Source organism: Haliaeetus leucocephalus, unplaced genomic scaffold (assembly GCF_000737465.1).
Source record: "Haliaeetus leucocephalus isolate CR32 unplaced genomic scaffold, Haliaeetus_leucocephalus-4.0 Scaffold163, whole genome shotgun sequence".
In the NCBI taxonomy this organism is placed as follows: domain Eukaryota; kingdom Metazoa; phylum Chordata; class Aves; order Accipitriformes; family Accipitridae; genus Haliaeetus; species Haliaeetus leucocephalus.
In genome coordinates, this window is record NW_010972599.1 from 152,773 (window position 1) to 171,491 (window position 18,719).

Here is an 18,719-nt window from a genome sequence, read left to right on the forward strand (position 1 = left end):
CCTACCCATCTCATCCACATCTCCCTTCTTTTGCTACCCTGTAAGTTGGGTTTGGCCATGAAAGTCTCGTTTCACTTGGCAATTCACCTGTATTTGTCAGGCCAGTTCTGACTTCACATAGCTGTGTCATGCCACAGCTAGGTGTTCTCACCGGAGCTGTATGCCTCTGTATGTGTCTAGAATAAGTATTTTGGGATATATCCTAGATCTTTGTGGTACACTAAGATGAGTCACTCCATTTCTCTCCCTTTGAGCATACAGGAGAAATTTTACAAGACAGTGCAAGACTGCAGCACTTATATTTCACTTAGATGGGACTCAGTATGAAGTAGCAATACCCAGATTGGGCAGAAGTGGTCTGCTGACTAACCTAAATCCCTAGCTGAACAAATGAAGTGCATGGTGGTTAAAAATGTTAGATACAGTGTCTGAGGAAAGGTAAAAGCTGACTACAATTCAGGCATACTCAAGACAACTAATGGAAGTCAAACAATCATCTCATGAATGCTGTCCTGAAAAAAATTTCTCATCTGTCCTTTCATATAGACTTCTTGTATGTAACTCTGTCAATTCAAAATTTCAGGTTAGACCACTGAGAGTTGCAAACATTGATATATGACTTGCATTGCCTAACTCATTCACAATGGACACTTCTCATTCAGGCAGGAGTAAAGACCATGAAAAAAAAAAGTATCTTTTTAGGGGCCTGGATTCTTTTGAGCCTATTTAAATAATAATCCTAATTCAGTTAGGATTCATCTCTTTCTTAAGTGTATTGTATTTAGGCTTTTTACAAGACAGAGAATCATGGACATGTTACTTTAAGCACTCATTTCCCATTGTTCTCTGGCATTTAGTGAGTGTAACTGTTTCACTGAGGTCAATGGTAGTTTCAGTTGTCCTCTGTGGGAGGGAGTTACACAAAAGGACATACACAACTCTGCTGTTGAGTCTCACTATACACCTTCTCAATCTGTTCTAGTCTGAATAATTTTTATCTCCCTGCTCTTGAAGCTTAACTCTTTTTCTTTCACCATATTTGCAATTATTAGAAAGGTGGAAACAAAGCAGTGAAATTCCCAGGCCACTATTACTATTTAGCTTTCAAATTAACATCACCTTCTCCTAAGGACATCCGCTTTTTCAAAAAGTTAACCATTTTTTATCTTCCTCAGTGGAGTATCAGTCTGAATACAAAACTGTGAATACAATGCATTTTAAAAGCATTCAGCTTAAATTTATGCTCCTGACATTTTGAAACAGGCCCAAAAGCCAGACTGCACTATGAAAGTGAACAATGAAATGAAATTGCACCCTATTTCTTTTCCCCACTTCCACACATTCAGTCTGAAACTACACATATAGGGAAATTAACCAACAAATATACTGTACAGATAATTTTAATCAGTATAGCACCAAGACATAATGTGTAAAAATACATAAATAAATGAGATCAATAAAAACAAAAGAAAACTAACATAATGAACTATATATATATATTCTACAGTATGAAAGGTCCAACCTGGGGGTGCTGTCCCAAATCTTGCTGGTTTTGATCTTGATGAAACTGCCTCAGATGAGAAGCAAAAATCATTCCATCATACAGCTGTTTTGTTGAAATGACTACCTCCCTGTTTTTTGGACAGTTATTAGCGGATTTAAAGAAGCAAGTAATAACAGACTATGACCATCTTGGTCTATTATTTTGTTATCTGAAGCTAATTTAAATCTTCCTGGGACAATGAAATGCCAGATAAGTATATTCGTCTCAGAGAGCTTACCACCTTTAGTAGGTTATAGGCACACCAGATAATCAACATTGATCTGCATTAATTAGTCTGCATACCAAAGCTTGCACATGACTTTGAAGGTAGTTAGAACAATGATGAAAGATCAGTGGCAAAATTAATGTTACAAGAAACAAACTCAAAGTCAAGTAAATGGAAACTATTTTCTATCTTAAAAGAAAAAATAAAGTCTTATAGGAAAGAAAAGGCACCATCTCTGCAATACTGGCCCTCAGCAACACATGTCGCACTGCAGCCAGTGGGGAATTACATGGCTGTGTATCAAAGTTAAGACCTAATGCACTGCTTTTACTGTGCTGTTTACACCTTCATTTCTTTTCCCTTTTACAGTCAGGGGGCTGAAGTAGCCCAGCCAATTAAAGGAAAGTGAATTTGCCTTATAATATAAACTTGGAGCAGTTCTGCTTACCTTTTCTCATTTCACTGATGCAATCGGGATACTTGGAAACACTGAAAACCGAAGAAAAGTGCAATGACAGTGAACAATAATTATGATTACAGACAGTATAAAGGTAACAGACTTTATGGCATGAGGAAAGTATGTGATTTAGTTACTTAAAAGAATCAAAGATTTTTATTGTAAATAAATCCAAGCAGAATGTAGTCAAAATGGAGACTATAATTTCTATGAAAGCAAGATCATCTTCATTTTCTTGGGAGAGAGAGCAAGGGGAGGAATAGAGGAGTGATGGGAGGAAAACAGGGATAGAGTTCTGAAATATCTTGGATTGCCCGTATCAAAAGTAAAAATACTAGTTAAGGAATAACAGGAGGAAAGTGCATAATTTCACACTTTGGTCTGCCAGCCTGACAAATTCAGAATATATGCACTGAAGAAAGCTGGGAAAATGGCCCAAATGTTTTGATATATTTAACTTGCTTAAAAACATACAATTAGACTTCATATTAATGGTATTTGTTTCTGAATATCACACACAGAAAAGAAAATAAAAAATGAACAGGGAACAGCTTTCCATGGATGAGACTTCCATATTTATTGTTATTCCATGTGCATAGAAAATGGCAGTGAAGTTTCTTATGAAATAGGCAGGGAATGGGAGAAGTGTAGATATACTGGACTGGACTTTGTGCTTCAAAATTACACTATTCATCTTTAAAAGTTTTTTTCCTTTTAAAATTTATAATGTTTTCTTGGATTTTTTTTTGTGCATGATGTTTCAAATTCCTTTTAAAATGACACACTGCATTACAAATGGATGGCACTTTAAACCAATGTGGCATTTCCATATTTACACCAACAAAAGAAATTTACAAGACGTAATAGCATACAATCTTGACATTTAGTAATAGCAATAAAACAAGGGCATCCATTTTATTTTTTCTGTACAAACTATCAGAACAAGACTTTTATTCACATAAAAAAAAATCAGCTTTAATTTGCTCTGACCTACACACTTTCCAAATTCATTTTACTCAATTCTCAAACCTTTCATCACATCGCCCACACCCTCACCAGACTACAGGAGCTACAAGTAATTATACCTAACATCTAAACAGAGCAAAAAAACATCCCTTCCAGTTTTTCTTCCTGACAATTCCTCACTCAAAAAAAAAAAAAAACCAAAACAAAAAACTTCCTTGTTCCTTCTTTTATTTCACTTTCACATTTCATAACCTAAACAACAAATGAGGCCATTCCATTTCTTCTCAAGGAAGATGAGAAATACACTGTTGTTTCTTCTCTCTGATGCTACACCCAGGAGTCAGGTGAACCTGGGTACTGTTCTGCTCTATAAGAAGATCGTCTGGTGGAATAAAAGTCTACATAATTTGTGGTTGATTTCAGTCCATATTGTGTTGCGTAATCTGAAGTAGCAGGAAAGTGAACTCGATCATCAAAATACGGGTCTTCATAGCTATGTGGGGACTGCAAGTATAATCTGTATGCATCGTAGTTTTTTCTGTTGGTATCTTCTTGACTGTAGTACAATTGCTGATGCTGTTGACAAAATGATAGAAAAATAAGCTTTCAAAATATAATTAGCAGAGAAAATACTTGTTTCTCAAACCTACACATGATACAGAACCCTTCCCTAAAAAGGTAAGTGCAGCTCTACTAATGATGATAGTAATATAGGTTTCAAATCTCCATTAAACGTACTTAATTTTTAAATGAAGCTAAACAGAGGAAAAACGTCTAAGCGTGCCTGCGTGTCTCCTGCATTCACTGGGAAACTAGTAACTCCGGAAGTAGGAGTTTTAGAGCATAAGTAGAAAGGACAGAACCTGACCATACCTACCTACCAAAAAAAATAAAAGTCACATCAAGTCAGAAAAGTGGTCTCAGATCCCATAAGAACATGCTAAAATATGTGACTACAAAAAGAAACCACAAAGCTAATAGAAGTACATAAGCAATTACAGTTTAAGTACACTAATGCCCAATGTGAAATGTGTTCATCTGATTCATGTCAACATAAACAATGCTAGGGCTGCATAATAAAATGTGACCCTCACTGCATATGTAATCTTTAACCATTTTGTCGGTCCTTGTATAACCGCAGGCCGGGAGGAGACAGATGATATGCGTATAGTTCTTTTTTGCCAGCCCCAAACTGGTTTTGTTGTTAACAGCACAGTGTTAAACAAGAGATCCTAGGGGAAAACTGAGGCATTTATCATAGTATTAAGTGAGGTTATGAACAGGGTGATCTTTAATATGTATAAATAGAGGGTGTATTAGAGTAACGGTGTGTAAGCAATTTGTTATATGCATTTGTTAGGGGGGAGGTGTCTGTTGTGAACTTGTTTGGGTTCTGGTGACCACAGCTGGTGTTGCGCAGGGTGTGGGCTGTTGTACAAGATGTCTGCTGTCTGGCCCCAGCAGTGGGGAGCTTGGTCAGAGATACATTGCATGGAGGACCCCTCAGCCAATGAGGAGAGTTCGAATAGTTTCTAGGAGAACTACTGCACCTGCACAACCAGGAGCTGAAGAGTCTTTTGGAAGGACATGCATAGTATGAATATGTAACTAATGTTAGACTATAAAGGAAGCTGGGTTGTTTTTCACAGCGCGTGTCTTGGTAGAGCAGAGGCTCCCGGCGTGCCCAGCGCTGTTTGCTTGCCTTTATTCATTTAATAAATTGTAAACTTTGATGGGAATCCTGTTTGAGACTAAATTCATTTATCACACCCAATAACAAATTAACCATGTGCTATAGATCACACTCTATAAAAAAGCACTCTAATATTCAAACTCAAGTTCCATTAAACACTATATGCTGAGTCTTGTTAACAGTGTCATTTCAAAATGAAATTTTTGGGTCACCTGTAGTCGTCTATTTTGTTCTCTTGCTGGTGAGGAATAGGAACTGATGTATATTGGTGAAGGTTTGCTGGAACCTGTGAGAAAACAGTTTATGGCATAAACTTCAGTCTTTATTCTTTCATCTATAAGTCTGTTTGCTTCTACTTAGAAGAAATTATGTAGCACCCAAACAATTAAGTCTGCAAATTCTAATATCTACTAATAATACACAGGCAAATTTTGTCCCTCAGCAGTAGTTAAAACTGAAACCAAGCGGGTTTTTTGTTTTACAGACTAATAACTTTTAAAACAAGGAAGTTCCTTCTCTTTATTCACTGTCATCTCTATTGTTTTGTGACTTGTGTCAAATAGTAAGAAGGAAAAGGGAGATCTGAGAAAAGATGAAATCTTGGTATAATTTAACAATATAATATTACATTATTATAATATACAATCACACACAGAACAGAATCTGACAGAATCCGACAACACCCCTCACCTTAGTATATAAACAGATCTCTTATTCTGGTAATGTGTGTAATTTTCAAGAAAATAGCAGAGACAGATGAAAAATCTGCTCGTTTCCACGTGTAATAAATAAAAATGGAAAACAACATTACATAGTAACAAGCCTGCTAATGCAACTGTCCATATTATGATTGTATAAACTCCTCATATAAGGAATATTTACATATTCTAGTTAAAAGTTCACCTAACTGGTATCTTACCAGTATATATGTCTTTATGTGTAATGACATCGCCTTGGTTATTATAATACTGCATAGAAGGTTGTGTCCTATCATATTCAGAGCGGGGTTCTCTAATTCCTAATAAAGCCGGTGATGAGGATGTGCTGCCAACTGATGAAAAAAGGAAAATTATTAGTATATACAACAGAAGCCTTTCCCATCATAGCTAACCTTCTCTGTATTCTCTCCTCACCCCTTCCTTCCTCAACGATTAACAAATGAGAGAGATGTGGGTAACAGACAAAACTAGTAAATAGTTCTTCCTGGATGAAGAACCCCAATGACAAAAGCTATCAATAACATACCATGAGATTATAATTTTATACTTTAATGGTGAGTCACTGACTGCTCTATACTGCTTACAACTGAAATAAGAGACCCATTTCAGTTTGCATATTAAATAATTTGTTTGCATTTAGAAGATGATACTTCTAATGTTTATGATTTTATGTAAGTTATATTTAAAGATTCTATTTAAGTCCATCTGATCACTTGGGACAGGACAGAAAGATTTACAGTCTGTCTGGCTGAAGTGATCCATGTACACACTTGTATTACACTTCTGCATGCTAATCAAAAACAGTATCTTGGATATTTTGTGCTCCAGGTGGCTGACAACTGCTGTAAGATCATAACAATGGATTACTTACTTTATATTCTTACAGTGAACAGCTGAATTGCTACTGTAAAAAGTTTGTTCTGCTAAATCTTACCCGTTTTACAGACCACTCAGGTTTTGTTGGCTTAGAAAGGCTCCAGTAATACAGGAGAAAAATACTTTAAAATAATTTCTAGAAATTTTGCTTCAAAATATTAACCAATGATATCTTCCATTAGCTGTGTCCATTACATCATATCTCACAATTTTGTGTTATTATGGATAGTTTAATTACTAATACTATCCTGGCATATTCATGGCTAAAGCCGCTACACTTGGGGGTGTCATTAAAACTATGACATGGGTCAATGTAATGTGTGTGTTAGTAATTGAGTGACTGAAACAAGAACTGTTATAGGCCAAATGTAACTGTTCTACCATGCACCTACTGTGCATGCTGTGATCAGCAAGGCTGCTACCACAGTACCCTCTGCAGACACGTTCTTTGCACCAAACTTCCACCTTACTAGTCTAAGCTTGTTCATGCTCTGGAACAGAAAAGCAGACGCTTCCTATTAGGATTATGTACTAAGCATTCTTTGAAGTACAACAGCCTCTGAATATTATGTTAGAGCTGGCCATCTTACTTCCTACTTGTAGTTCAAAGAACTACAAGCGCTGTGCCAAAATAAGAATTTGACAGTAGGTATTGGAATATCCTTTTACACTTCGCTAGAATCTGGTCAGTTCCCTGAGCCTAAGCCGTATTTGCTTCTTTGTCACTGCTTATTTTGAGAAGGTATTTTTGGCTCTGGCAGTAGATCATAGCTTAAACAGTCTGTGAATTCAAGGTGGTGTTTTGGTGCCAGTATGTGCAAGTTGGCAACTAGGTGTAAAAGTAAGAACTGCCTTCAGTATCATGTGGTTTGAGAGTGACAAAGATACCTGGTCAGGATGTTCTTTTGGAATCCTGAAGGGCTGGGAGAAAACAGAATGTGGAAACACAGTAAGATCAGAATAACAAAACTCTCTAGAACTGGTAACTGCTGTCTGCTGTTGTATGGCACTAGGCAAAGGAGTCAGTCCCGTATGTTGTACTGTGGTGGTTCAGAGGACCTCTGGGCATGAAAGATATGCTTTCTTTCCCTTCTTAAGACACTATAGGTATACTTCTTGTAGGAAAATAAATCCCTGGTTGAGTCCTTGTTTTTCAAGTCAACCATATCATGAAGGCATGTGTGAGGGTTGTTACTTTTATGTAAAGAAGTAATTAAACAAGAGTATTATAGGAACTGGTCACTTATTTTAGCAGTCATGGTAGATACTTATTTCTCAGTATTAACATAGATCTATTCACATAAAAATAGAAGAGTAAATTGGATAAAGTAAAATGCCAAATGAAGACAATAGACAAGGCTTCAAGTAGGTTTTGTATCAGCCCCCTCATAAAGATCTAAATCCTAGCACTTAAGATGTTAAAGAAACAAAGGTGAGAAATAAATGAGGAGCCAGAGGAGTAAGATTTTTCTATGTCTCGCTCATCCTAATGTGACATTACATAATTGGGAATGAAAATAGGTCTCTTGCTTTCTATGCTATCAAGTACCTGTGTTTTGTGAGGCTACATCTAGAACACCAAGTCATACAGCACAGCAGTGGCTTTGTAAAGGGAAATGGTAACAAAGTCCAGGTGTGTACTCTGAGGATTTACTTAGCACCAAGTCTAGCCTGGTCTCATGAACTGAATGTCCATTAGCAGTTGGAGTACATCAGTGGTCTTGAAGCACACCATCTGATACAGTTTCATCCAAAAGGAATACAATTCACACATTCTGAGACTGCAGTTTGATTTGCATTAAGGAGTAAGTGGGGAGATTTGCTTAAAAGTGCTCCTTATCCAAATGAAAACACTAATGTAGAGACATCCACAAATCCTGTGGAATCTGCCAACAGTAACAGCTAAGGCAACATTCAGAGTACGTGAAGTACTTGTGTTTAAATACAGAGGAGAGACAGCATGACCTCTGTGTTTTAGATAGAATTAGTAGTAAACTGAGAGGCTATTTGAGTTTAAAAAATGGGATACCAGGTTCCCCTTCTGTAAATCTCTTTGCATTTCTTGACTGACCTGACTGTATGACAGGTGACATCTGTTGATTTGTTGTTGATAAAGAAGGATGTGATTTGAATCTCTCTCGCTCTAGTGTTGACACTGGTGTAATAAAATGACTTTGATTCCATCCATCCTGTGGAGTGGCAAAAAGAAAAAAGTCATCAAAATAAACTGCTTTTCATTAAATTAGGAGTTTTTGTAGAACTGTTTTCCAGTGTAGGCTAATTTTGTAATTTACCTTTTTATAAATACTACGGAGATCTCGGTATTGCCATAACGTATTCAGTACCTGGGCGGCTGCCTTGACAACTTTCAGTGATGATCTAAGGAAGTAAAGAATATTACATTATAAGAAAGCCACTTAATTCCACTTAAAAAGAACAATGTTCCTAAGCTGCAGAATAGCCTAAACCTTGATGCTGCGAAGCAAGTCAGGTCATCTCTCCAAGTCTCAATAATGCATGCCTGCATTACCACAGTGTGAACACAGCTCTGTCAGCAGCCTCATCAAAAGGCTGGAGCAGAACATGAGTAAGCATGACAATCATTTCCCTCTCCAGCCTAGAAATTTTCTCTTCAGGTCACCTACATGAGGAATGCAGATAGAAGGGCTGAAATAGCTACTGTCATTGTCTGCAAGAATTAAAAATCATGAAAAGAAACATTCTATTTCGTGCATTTCATAAAAACTGGACTACATACTTTAAATCATTATACAAAATTCCTAACTGTGGAAAAAGAAGAAACAAATGAAAAAGAGCTGGTATTAAAAGCCTCCAGCCATCCTCATAGTGAGACTTTGTTCTCAGTTCTGTGTTGTGCCACTGAAAACTTTCATTGGTTGGGAAAACAACTTTTCCACTCTCAAGAGCAAGGCCAGGAAAATTGTTCTAGCTGTTATTCAAAATAAAATCATGCTCTCTTTTTAAAGAGAAATGGTCATAAGCCGATAGTGGTACTGAAGTACTGATTTGACACTACATGCCACAGCATGACATCTGTGTTAAACGTATGCCTCTTTCTGTCACTGTGAAGATTCATCCAAACACAGTTTTTGAAAGAAAAGACTGAAAAAAATTGCAGGCGATAGTGTTAATCAATGAGTAGACACTCTTAGTATGTTCACAAGATTTTAGTGTACCCTGTTGTCTCATAAATGTAAGTGCAGATGCAACTTTACACATTGTCTCCACAGACCAATGAAGTCATATAAAGGATCACTGCACTCACACCTGCAGTTGAAATGAATCTGTGTCCCTTGAACATATAAAGTATTATAAACTGTGGATACTCAAAATAGAGCCCTGTTCCTTTTGAGACAAAGACTTTGTTGAAAATGTGGTATGTTTAATTTACACTGACCAACTCCTGTGAGAAGAAATCCTTTTCTCCCCTTTACCATCCAAGCCAACACTGGGAACAGTACACAGGGCTGGCTATATAATCAGCTTTCTGCTATCCATAAGGAGGAGATCTGTGATATCCTGGTTTATACAAGAGTCCTGCTTAATATGATTTGCATCAGTCTTATTGCCAAGGAGTACAGAGCAGCGATGCTGATCAAAGCCAGATGGGGTCCACGGGGCTGACTTACTGCTGACCCTGCACGACTCAGGAGCCACCACGCGTTCCTGTTCTTTGATGCTCAGCTGTCTGGTTCTGAAAGGTTTTGTTGCTACTAAATAAACACAATGCCTGATCAAGCCCAGCACTGAACTCAGCTAACAAAACCCCTAGCACAGGGGTTGCCGCAGCCATACCCAAGTAAGCCTGCAGAGAGCCAGGTCTTCTCAGCCAACACTTGCTTTGCAATCCTATTGAAGAAAATCCCACTGGCTAGGTAAGCTGCTTGGTAGGCCAAGCTCTCCTTACAACCCACCAAATGGCCACGCTAGATACAATTAACAGCTATTGTGATACATCCTGACAAAGTTGCAACTTATTCTGACTTTGAAAAGCTCTAAATATTCTATTAATCTTGTAGGTGTTTAAGAGGGAACAATTATTTTTTTTTTAAATACCATTTAACCTGAATAGACCCAATAGACCCCATTAACGTGATTACTGCACACAACTGGAAAAGTCTCCAAAAGCTTTAGATAGAGAACACACTGCATGAGAATGGTGGGAGCAACTGCCTCTTCTTTCCCACTGTGATTCAGACTTTTTTAGCTACTTGGATCAGGACTGCAACAGCAGATACTCTTTTTTTTTTTTACTCAAAAAAACTTTTCCCGCATTCTTAAGCATTTTTAATGGAACAGAGAAACAGTTTAGGTATGAACTTCGTTGCCTACTTGCCTGTCACCTCTTCCTTTTGTTATGTTCACCAGCTTTTCTATTCCTCCAGTATCAGCAAGGGCTTTGGCATTTTCCATGTTTTTACTAGTGACCTCATGCAAAGCACAGCAGATTGCTGCTACAGTCTCATCAGACAATATGCTTGGACCATTGCCTCCTGGGAGTCGATTAACCAGATCTCGCATAGCATATTTACCTATAAAAACCCATCAACAGAACAAAGTAAAAAAATACATTTTGGTACTTAAGATTTGAAATCATAGGACTCATCACAAAACTGCATCTGAAAGCAATAAAAAGAAACAGAATCAAAACCATGGAAACCTTCCAAGGACTCGCATTTTACACAGAGTCAAGAGAGACTAGAGATCAATTTTTGAATTTTTTTTTCTTCCTTTTATCTTAATGTAAGAAGTTGCATTTTTGCTTTAGAACAGGAGCATTTGTAAACAAGAATTATTTGGAGAAAACAATCATTCAAGGAAAAATGTTATGCTATTATGATTGAAGGAGTGCTGCATTTTCCTAGGCTTCACTTATGGGAGGGTTAAAGAAATCCTTACAGTAACTTGGAATTTTTTTTTTCAGACATTCTGTTCACCTTATTTGTTACCCAGAACAGATCAGATCTCAGCTTTTTCGCTCTTCAATTACTGACTGATGCATAGGAATAATCACACTGCAGACAACAGAAATTAACTAACACTAAGGTACTTTTTTTTTTTTAACCTGTTTAGGCTATGCTGTTAATTGAATGATTAATTGATTTTATTGAAGACATGTATTTGTACATAACAGTGAATAATGAGTAAGCTTTACACAAAGCCATTAGCTATCTATTTGCATATTGTGCCTGAGGGGGAAAAAAAAATATCCAAAAAGGAATTCCGCAAAAGGAACAACTTTTCAAACACACTGGAAAACTATCACCAACAATGCTGTATACAGTAGTACCCTGTCACTGCCAATCTTTCAGCAAGCTCATCAACACATGTTTGCATATACCAATTCATATTGTTATTTGTCAGAGCCCCCAGTCTCTTACTTTCTTCAGAGTTTAGACCATGTAAACCCATTATTCCTGCCCCTACCAACGGCAGTAAAGTTGCATAAAATAGATTACTAGCATGGGGAGACTCACTTCATGTCTCAAAATATTTTATACAAAGATTATTTTCAGAGTCTATCTGGAAAGCCAATAATTCTTTCATAGTTAAAGCTTTGACAGAGAGAGGGAACAGGTAGAGGTGCATTCCTGAACTGAAAAGTTCTGCCAGGAAGGGGGGGGGGGGGGGGAAGTCCTGAAAAGAGAGTATCACGTGAGTATGACCTGTATATGGCTGGTGCTATAGAACAGAATTTTCTTTTTACTGATTTCTTATGCATGTAATACCTATGCTGCAAGAAAACATGTTCTGAACATTCAAGATGGAGAAGCTTCAGAAATATATAATAAAATTGTGTTCACCCGCATTTATCTTTTTGAGAATAATGATACTCTTATCTGTATAGTTTTCATATACTTATGCCACTGGTCTACAACACAGAAAATGCTTCTGTAACAAAAATGAAACTTTTTTAGATCATGACATGTGCTAGCAGGGTTCATTTAGGCTGCAGCAGTCTGAAGCTGACCGTGAGGCATATTCAACACTTGCCATAATAGACCGAGATTCCTCATCAAGGCAGGAAAAATGTTGTGGTTTTTTTAAATGCTAGAAGAGAAGGGCACAGATGAATGCTTAAAGTATTAAATATTAAAATTGACAAAATGGAAACATTATGTTTTTCTAGAAAGCACCCTTGCTGATTACTTAATTCAGCAAAGACTTAATTCAGCTCTGTATCTGGGTTTTCATGGAAATATTTTACTAGGAGAAGATTTCTTCCCTCTCTCCCTGTCCAACACTATTCAAGTATTTACTGATGTACTGGCAGCAGGTGCTGTCCTATCCTCTTAGAATATGTAAGGGACCTTGAAACCCTCTGAGAAGGTTACCGTTCAGCTCCAAGGAAGCAGAGTTGTGTTGTCCATCATGTTTTGTACTGACAGTTTCCTGTCCAGTTTAGTTTAGCTGAGGTGGCTTCCATCCTTTGTAAAGAGATTGCCATGCAAAATGGCTAAAGGCAAACTAAAATGTCAACATTATTCTGAAAAGCTACTGCTGTCAAAAAGATTAATTTCTGTGACACAACTGACATGATACAGTAAAATCAAGTATGCTATTTCTACTGGTAGAATCTCATCCTAGTATTTTTTCAATACAAGGTCTGACAGGTTGGTGATCATGCTTTCTTCAGTATAGTTCTGTACTTACCAATAAGCTCCTTATTACGAACGTCTAATGCCATATTCCTTAAGGCAGTTGCCACAGATGAAACAACTCTATCATTATCCATTCTCAGCAGCTCCACAAGGATTGGTAGTCCTTTTTCTTTTCTTACAGCAGCTCGAATGTATGCTGCAAACTATAAAAAAACTCCAGTTAGTCACAAATCTACTACAACACTCTGACGGAATTAATCTCTTACTAGATTGTAATTCTTAAGTATGTTAGGGGACATTTTCCAAAGACAGGATGACATGTTAAATGCGTTATCTTTTCTATCATTATAAAGGCTTGGCTCTGTTTTTCACTCATTCCTCTTACAAAGCAATGTTTAAAAAAAGTGGTCTAACAGACAAGATACCTTAATAGATGACAAGTTATTGAAAAGGGAACAGTTTTTTTTGGGTTTGCCCCCTTTTTTTTCTTTTTTCTAAGACCAATTTTATAATGGCCATAAAATGAAGGTGTCTTAGCTGTTTTTCTACAAGCAAAGGAAGCAATTAATGTTTGTTTTGGTTTTAATCTCTCCATGACAAACACGTAACATTAATAAAGTGTTCTCGTGGTGCTTTCGTAACATATTGCATGCAAGGGCCACAAGCAAGAATGTATGGAAATAAATAATACAAATAATAAAGCAAATATAAATAAATTGTTTGTGCTGGTCTTATTTTGTCAGTACCTTCCTACCAGAACTCACAGCTAGAAGCTGCCAGAAGATTATTTTGACCTAATACGCACTGGAAAAAAGCTTCTTCTGTTCAGCTAAAATAAATGGTACCAATTTCAAGGCCAGTTTCCATATTGGTCTTCCTGTCTACCATCTCTGTCATTACTTTTCGCTGTGGAAATAACATTACTGCAGCACATAAGCACTAATGATACACACTAGAGAGAAATACTCAGATGCATACTAGAAAATGAGATGTTCCTTCCAAACACATTCCAATATCTTATTGAAAAACCCAGCTAAAATACAACGATAGGAGGCAGAGTAGGAATTCACATACCTTCCAGTTGCCTGCAGAAAGATTCTGGAGAGATCCTGCAGAGCCCTCTAGAGTAGCTGGATTGGAGCTTTCTGCTAGAAGCGTTAGGTACGGCTTTACCACAGATGGGTGCCATAGCATTTCCACCCCTTTAGGAGACTTGGAAAATCCTGGTATAGGGCCAACTCCATCCCACTGAGAAATGAACAGATATTCGTAACTACATGAAACCTCTGTATTTTCATTAAACGTATGATAGTTTTTCTTCAAGCTATGTACTCCCCATCATCATTAGATAAACTACAGTTCATATATTTGTAATATGAGGAAAACAGCAAACCTGATCCTCCTGCGAAGTTTTTTTTTTCTTCTTCTTCTTTTTCCCCCAGCAACTTGGCTCTGAATCTTTGCTAGGCGATTCTTTTCCTAACAAGTCATCCAATTCATTGATTCCTAGCAGACGTGCCTGAGGTACCTCCAGTTCCAAACGGTAAGAAAGGTTTCTCAAGGTACACACACAGTTTTCCACTGTCTGAAACCAAACCAGAAAGATGTCACGTAATCGGTTACTTTCTTACATAGTGATAAAGCAAACCAAACAAATCAGGTGAAGGTGAAAAGGCATTTGGAGCATAAGCACCAAATTTTAATTCTGGGCCTTGGGCATTGCTTTGTCTGTTTCTCTGGGAAAACTGCAATCTCTCTCCTGATATCCTCAAATATGAAAATAATTCTAATGGTAGAAATTACTATAGTGGCTTAGTTTTTAGTGTTCTGAAAATTAAAAGCACAAAGGCTTATTATTAATTTATTAAGGAATTAATACTTCAGCACTGAATGAAAAGCACAGAACAAGTTACACTGTATTATGCAACAGAATTTGATTGTGCATCAGAGAACTGGGATTGGGAGAAAAGATCAGTTGAGCCAAGCACATCACAGTGCTAAATTATACTATACAAGAACCAAAAGATCCTATCAGACATACAGCTTAGCACTAAAAATCAGTTAGAGGAAATGTGCACACACCTTGCTGTCATAATCGGATGTGTTCACACACGTGTGGATCACGTATAGCAGTGAATCGACCAGCCCTTCGCAAGACCTCATCTGCTTCCGGGCTTCTTCACCGGCAGAGCTTAGATTCCTAAGGGGTTGAAATGAAAAAGGAACACTGTATTCACAGACAGATATATGTACAATCATTTTATTAGGTAGTTTGCAGAAGTTTTTTTTTTATATTGATAATTGACTTTGAGAAGTTAAAAGCAAACATACCATTTTGGGCAACAACAGACACCCAATTCTTATAAAAATATGATTCAAAACTGCAATTTCAAGATATCATTGACTCACTGACAAAAATGGCCATAAGTAGAACCCCTTTCCCACAGACTTTTCCATTCAAAGCCTTCTCTGTTGTACAAGTTCAAATCTATGGTTTGTATGCGCTGTAGAACAGATTGCTGAGCTTGTCTGTGCTAGAAATAGCCTTTGTTGCCTCTTTTTTAAACTGCATCCATTCAGTGACCTGTTCTGTGGTGCAGCCTCATGAACATTTGTAATAGTGCTACACAGACAGAAGTACAAATGTATAAATTAGGGTGTAGGGAAAGGAAAAGGCCACACTGTGCTTCAGAATAAGCAGCAAAGGATGTAGACAAATATTTGCCTTCAAGGCCACTGTACTGCAAAACCTGAAGCTTGCACTGTGTCTGGATGCACACTGAAAATGGTACTGCTGCTAAAAAACATGTCACCATGCCTGTCCACAGAGGTGCTTTCTCTCTAGACATCATGTTTGCACTACCACACTAGCCCAACCCGATGTTCAAAAGCAGTGTAAAACTTGTCATCTTGAAAAACAACCCAATGAACAACAAAGTAGTTTATGAACATATTCTGAAGTTTAGAAGGGTTACCAGCAAATAAAAAGCAATTCCAGTTCTGTTTAAACACAATGGCCTTACTCTGCTGTTTGGTGGAACACAATTTGAAATCTAATTAATTAAAAACAAACCTACAAATGAACAAAAATTGCTCATATACTACCCCGGCCCTTCAATTCTCTTTCAGATATTTTAGTTTTGCCTTTTATTATTCTGAATACATTTTTTTTCCTTCGTACTGCTGTCTGAGAAATCCACAAAGGGAGTAGTCAAACACTTCTTTACTGATATGTATGCATATACAAATGTAATTTTTAAAATGTATACAACAATAAAGAATCACAAAATGCAAAATTTTTTTGCTAAATAATATTCATAAGCCCTACACACAATAGAAAAATTGCAGTAATAAGGGAAAAGTGCAGTGATTGTAATTTATAAAAAAACCAAGCAAAATGTAACCGCTAGCCATTATAGTTAGCACCTCTTAGTGACTAACTTCGTACTTTTCATATTTTTAGAAAATGGAAGAAAAACAAATGCAAAAGCTGCCTAAATGATAGAACTATAAGTAATTACAGAATGCAACAACTCTTTGGTCTTAAAAATTACAGTGTAAAAAGGACCTGTTGGATAACACGATTACTCTGTAAAACAGAGTCTTCCAGAACAGCAAATTACCTCAGGCATCCTGTAGTATTGCGCAGAACTAGGGAAGTCTGAAATTTAATTTTATGATCATCATCAAAGGAAGAACTGTTCCATCCAGAATGTGGCACTATCACAGTGTTCGTTAGTGTTGACAGAGCATCTCTAATGATTGTCATCTTTACTGCATCGCATGAAGACAAGTTCCAGAGAACCCCTTAAGAAAAGATTTCCATTGCAGTAAAGTCAGAAAAGACTTAGCAAACAAATATAAAGCAACATTAACAACTGAAAAAGACATCATTTTAAATAGGAGAAAGATAATTTACCTATGCAAAACCAAAAGAAATATAATTAGTCTGCAATGTAACTTTAATATTAATTCCAACATTATTGGTCAATAAGTGGTCAGCAAAGCTGCCATTAAAAGATTCACTTTACAGACTGAAATAAATATTTCTAGACTTCAGATTATGATGTATTCAGCAGCCTTCTCTCTATCTGTTTTGCTGCTGCATAAGCTCTTGGACGAAAGAGTTGGAATGCCAGATAGTAATTAGAATAACCCTTACAGATCAGCAGCTAGGTCTCCCACAATACCTAGAAGGAAAACATGCATATCGGTGATTAAATACTCTTTTCTTAAAGAAAAATACTCAGCAGAAACACACACTGACTGACAGGAGACATTCCCTTCTTTCTTTCCTGAGGTACAGCTCATTCTGCTACCCGATAGGAGAGAAGTCCCCACTGCACTCCAGGAGTCTAGAGGAATATTCCCTACAAGCACACAAACTCATCTCATTTGCAAAACACCTTTCCATCTTTCTGAAACCACATGTGCCTTGAGCTCGCCATATCTCTCTGATGCTAACATCTTTCTTAGATGTTTAAAGATCAGTCCCATACTGACTACCTGTAATGGAAAGAAAAATCTGTCTTTTTTGGTAGCATGCCAGGCAACATGCCAAATCAGCGCAAGCTGCTATAAACATGCCATAGCAGACACTTCTGTTCCTAAAGTGGTCACTAATGGATTTGCCAGATTAATCCGGCACAAAACTTCACATAAAACAAAAAATGAAAGTCATTTAGCCATTTACTATTAACTAGAGTTTTACTGACATCTGTCACCTATATGGACATTTGCAGGTGTGCACGCACAGTCACTGCAGCTGGAATGGAGTGGGGTACCAGTGACACTGCTTCCCGAGCGTGTCTGGCAGGAATGGCACCCTACACGGCTGGTGGGTTCCCCTCCCAGAGGAGAATTCCAGTGTAGAAGGAAAGGTGTGAATGTTTGCATGAACAGAAAGAATATCTGCGAAGAAAGCAGCTGCTGGTAACCTCCTTCCAGTAACTGTTCATATGGTCATTACAGCTATGGGTGACCACCAGCACTGCAACTCCTGACTTACAGAGGTTATGTGGAGGAGGTCACTACTGGAACTGTCACTGCTCTGTTAAGAGGAATGTGTCATGATTTGTGCTTTTAGACAACGGTAGAGCCTGCAGTGGAAGGGCAGCTAAATCTCAAAAATAAAAATGCCCCTTACAGATGCCATTGAAACTGCATGCCCTCTGTGAGTGTGTAACCTGATCCCTAGCAGTATTTGCATTTGTTGCCTCATTAGTTCTAGCCAGTGGGCAGTCTGAGGTGAGAAGGCATATTTATCAGACAAGATAAGGCCTTTTTCTGAACTCTTCATCCTATTCAAAAAAAGCCATGAACATCTAACCTCCAAAGGGTGAGTCTTCAACAAGCCTGTAAGAAAGAGGTTTGGGAGCATGAAGAAACAGATCATTATCCTGATTTATATGAAATTTGGAGATTAAAGTTATAAACTACTTCTTAAAAAGGAACATGGAAAAGATGCGGCAATATTCTTAGAGACTGTTTACATTGGAAATCTCTACAACTTTACAGGCAGAAGTTAACAGCTAAAAGAAAGGTCATAAGAATAGAAGAGCAAAAATTAAGCCAGAAGAAACCAAATATATGGATGTCATAGCTGAAAGATCATCA

At 37.4% G+C, this 18,719-nt stretch overlaps 1 protein-coding gene across 3 annotated transcripts in view; it reads right to left on the minus strand.

Annotated features, from left to right (window-relative positions):
- Window positions 1-3,403: 3,403 nt before the first annotated feature.
- The window catches only part of PKP4 (plakophilin 4), a 76,238-nt gene continuing 60,922 nt past the window's right edge, over window positions 3,404-18,719 (minus strand). For 2 of the 3 annotated variants that reach the window (XM_010563041.1, XM_010563042.1), the window contains exons 11-21: window positions 16,727-16,910; window positions 15,186-15,303; window positions 14,497-14,688; window positions 14,178-14,351; window positions 13,156-13,306; window positions 10,838-11,033; window positions 8,775-8,859; window positions 8,552-8,669; window positions 5,805-5,936; window positions 5,098-5,171; window positions 3,404-3,768 (exon numbers count right to left, since the gene is read on the minus strand). In XM_010563041.1, the coding sequence (XP_010561343.1) occupies window positions 3,520-3,768; window positions 5,098-5,171; window positions 5,805-5,936; window positions 8,552-8,669; window positions 8,775-8,859; window positions 10,838-11,033; window positions 13,156-13,306; window positions 14,178-14,351; window positions 14,497-14,688; window positions 15,186-15,303; window positions 16,727-16,910 (1,673 nt within the window). In that variant the 3' untranslated portion in view covers window positions 3,404-3,519. The remainder of the gene's footprint in view (window positions 3,769-5,097; window positions 5,172-5,804; window positions 5,937-8,551; window positions 8,670-8,774; window positions 8,860-10,837; window positions 11,034-13,155; window positions 13,307-14,177; window positions 14,352-14,496; window positions 14,689-15,185; window positions 15,304-16,726; window positions 16,911-18,719) is intronic. The other variant, XM_010563043.1, reaches the window with a different exon arrangement.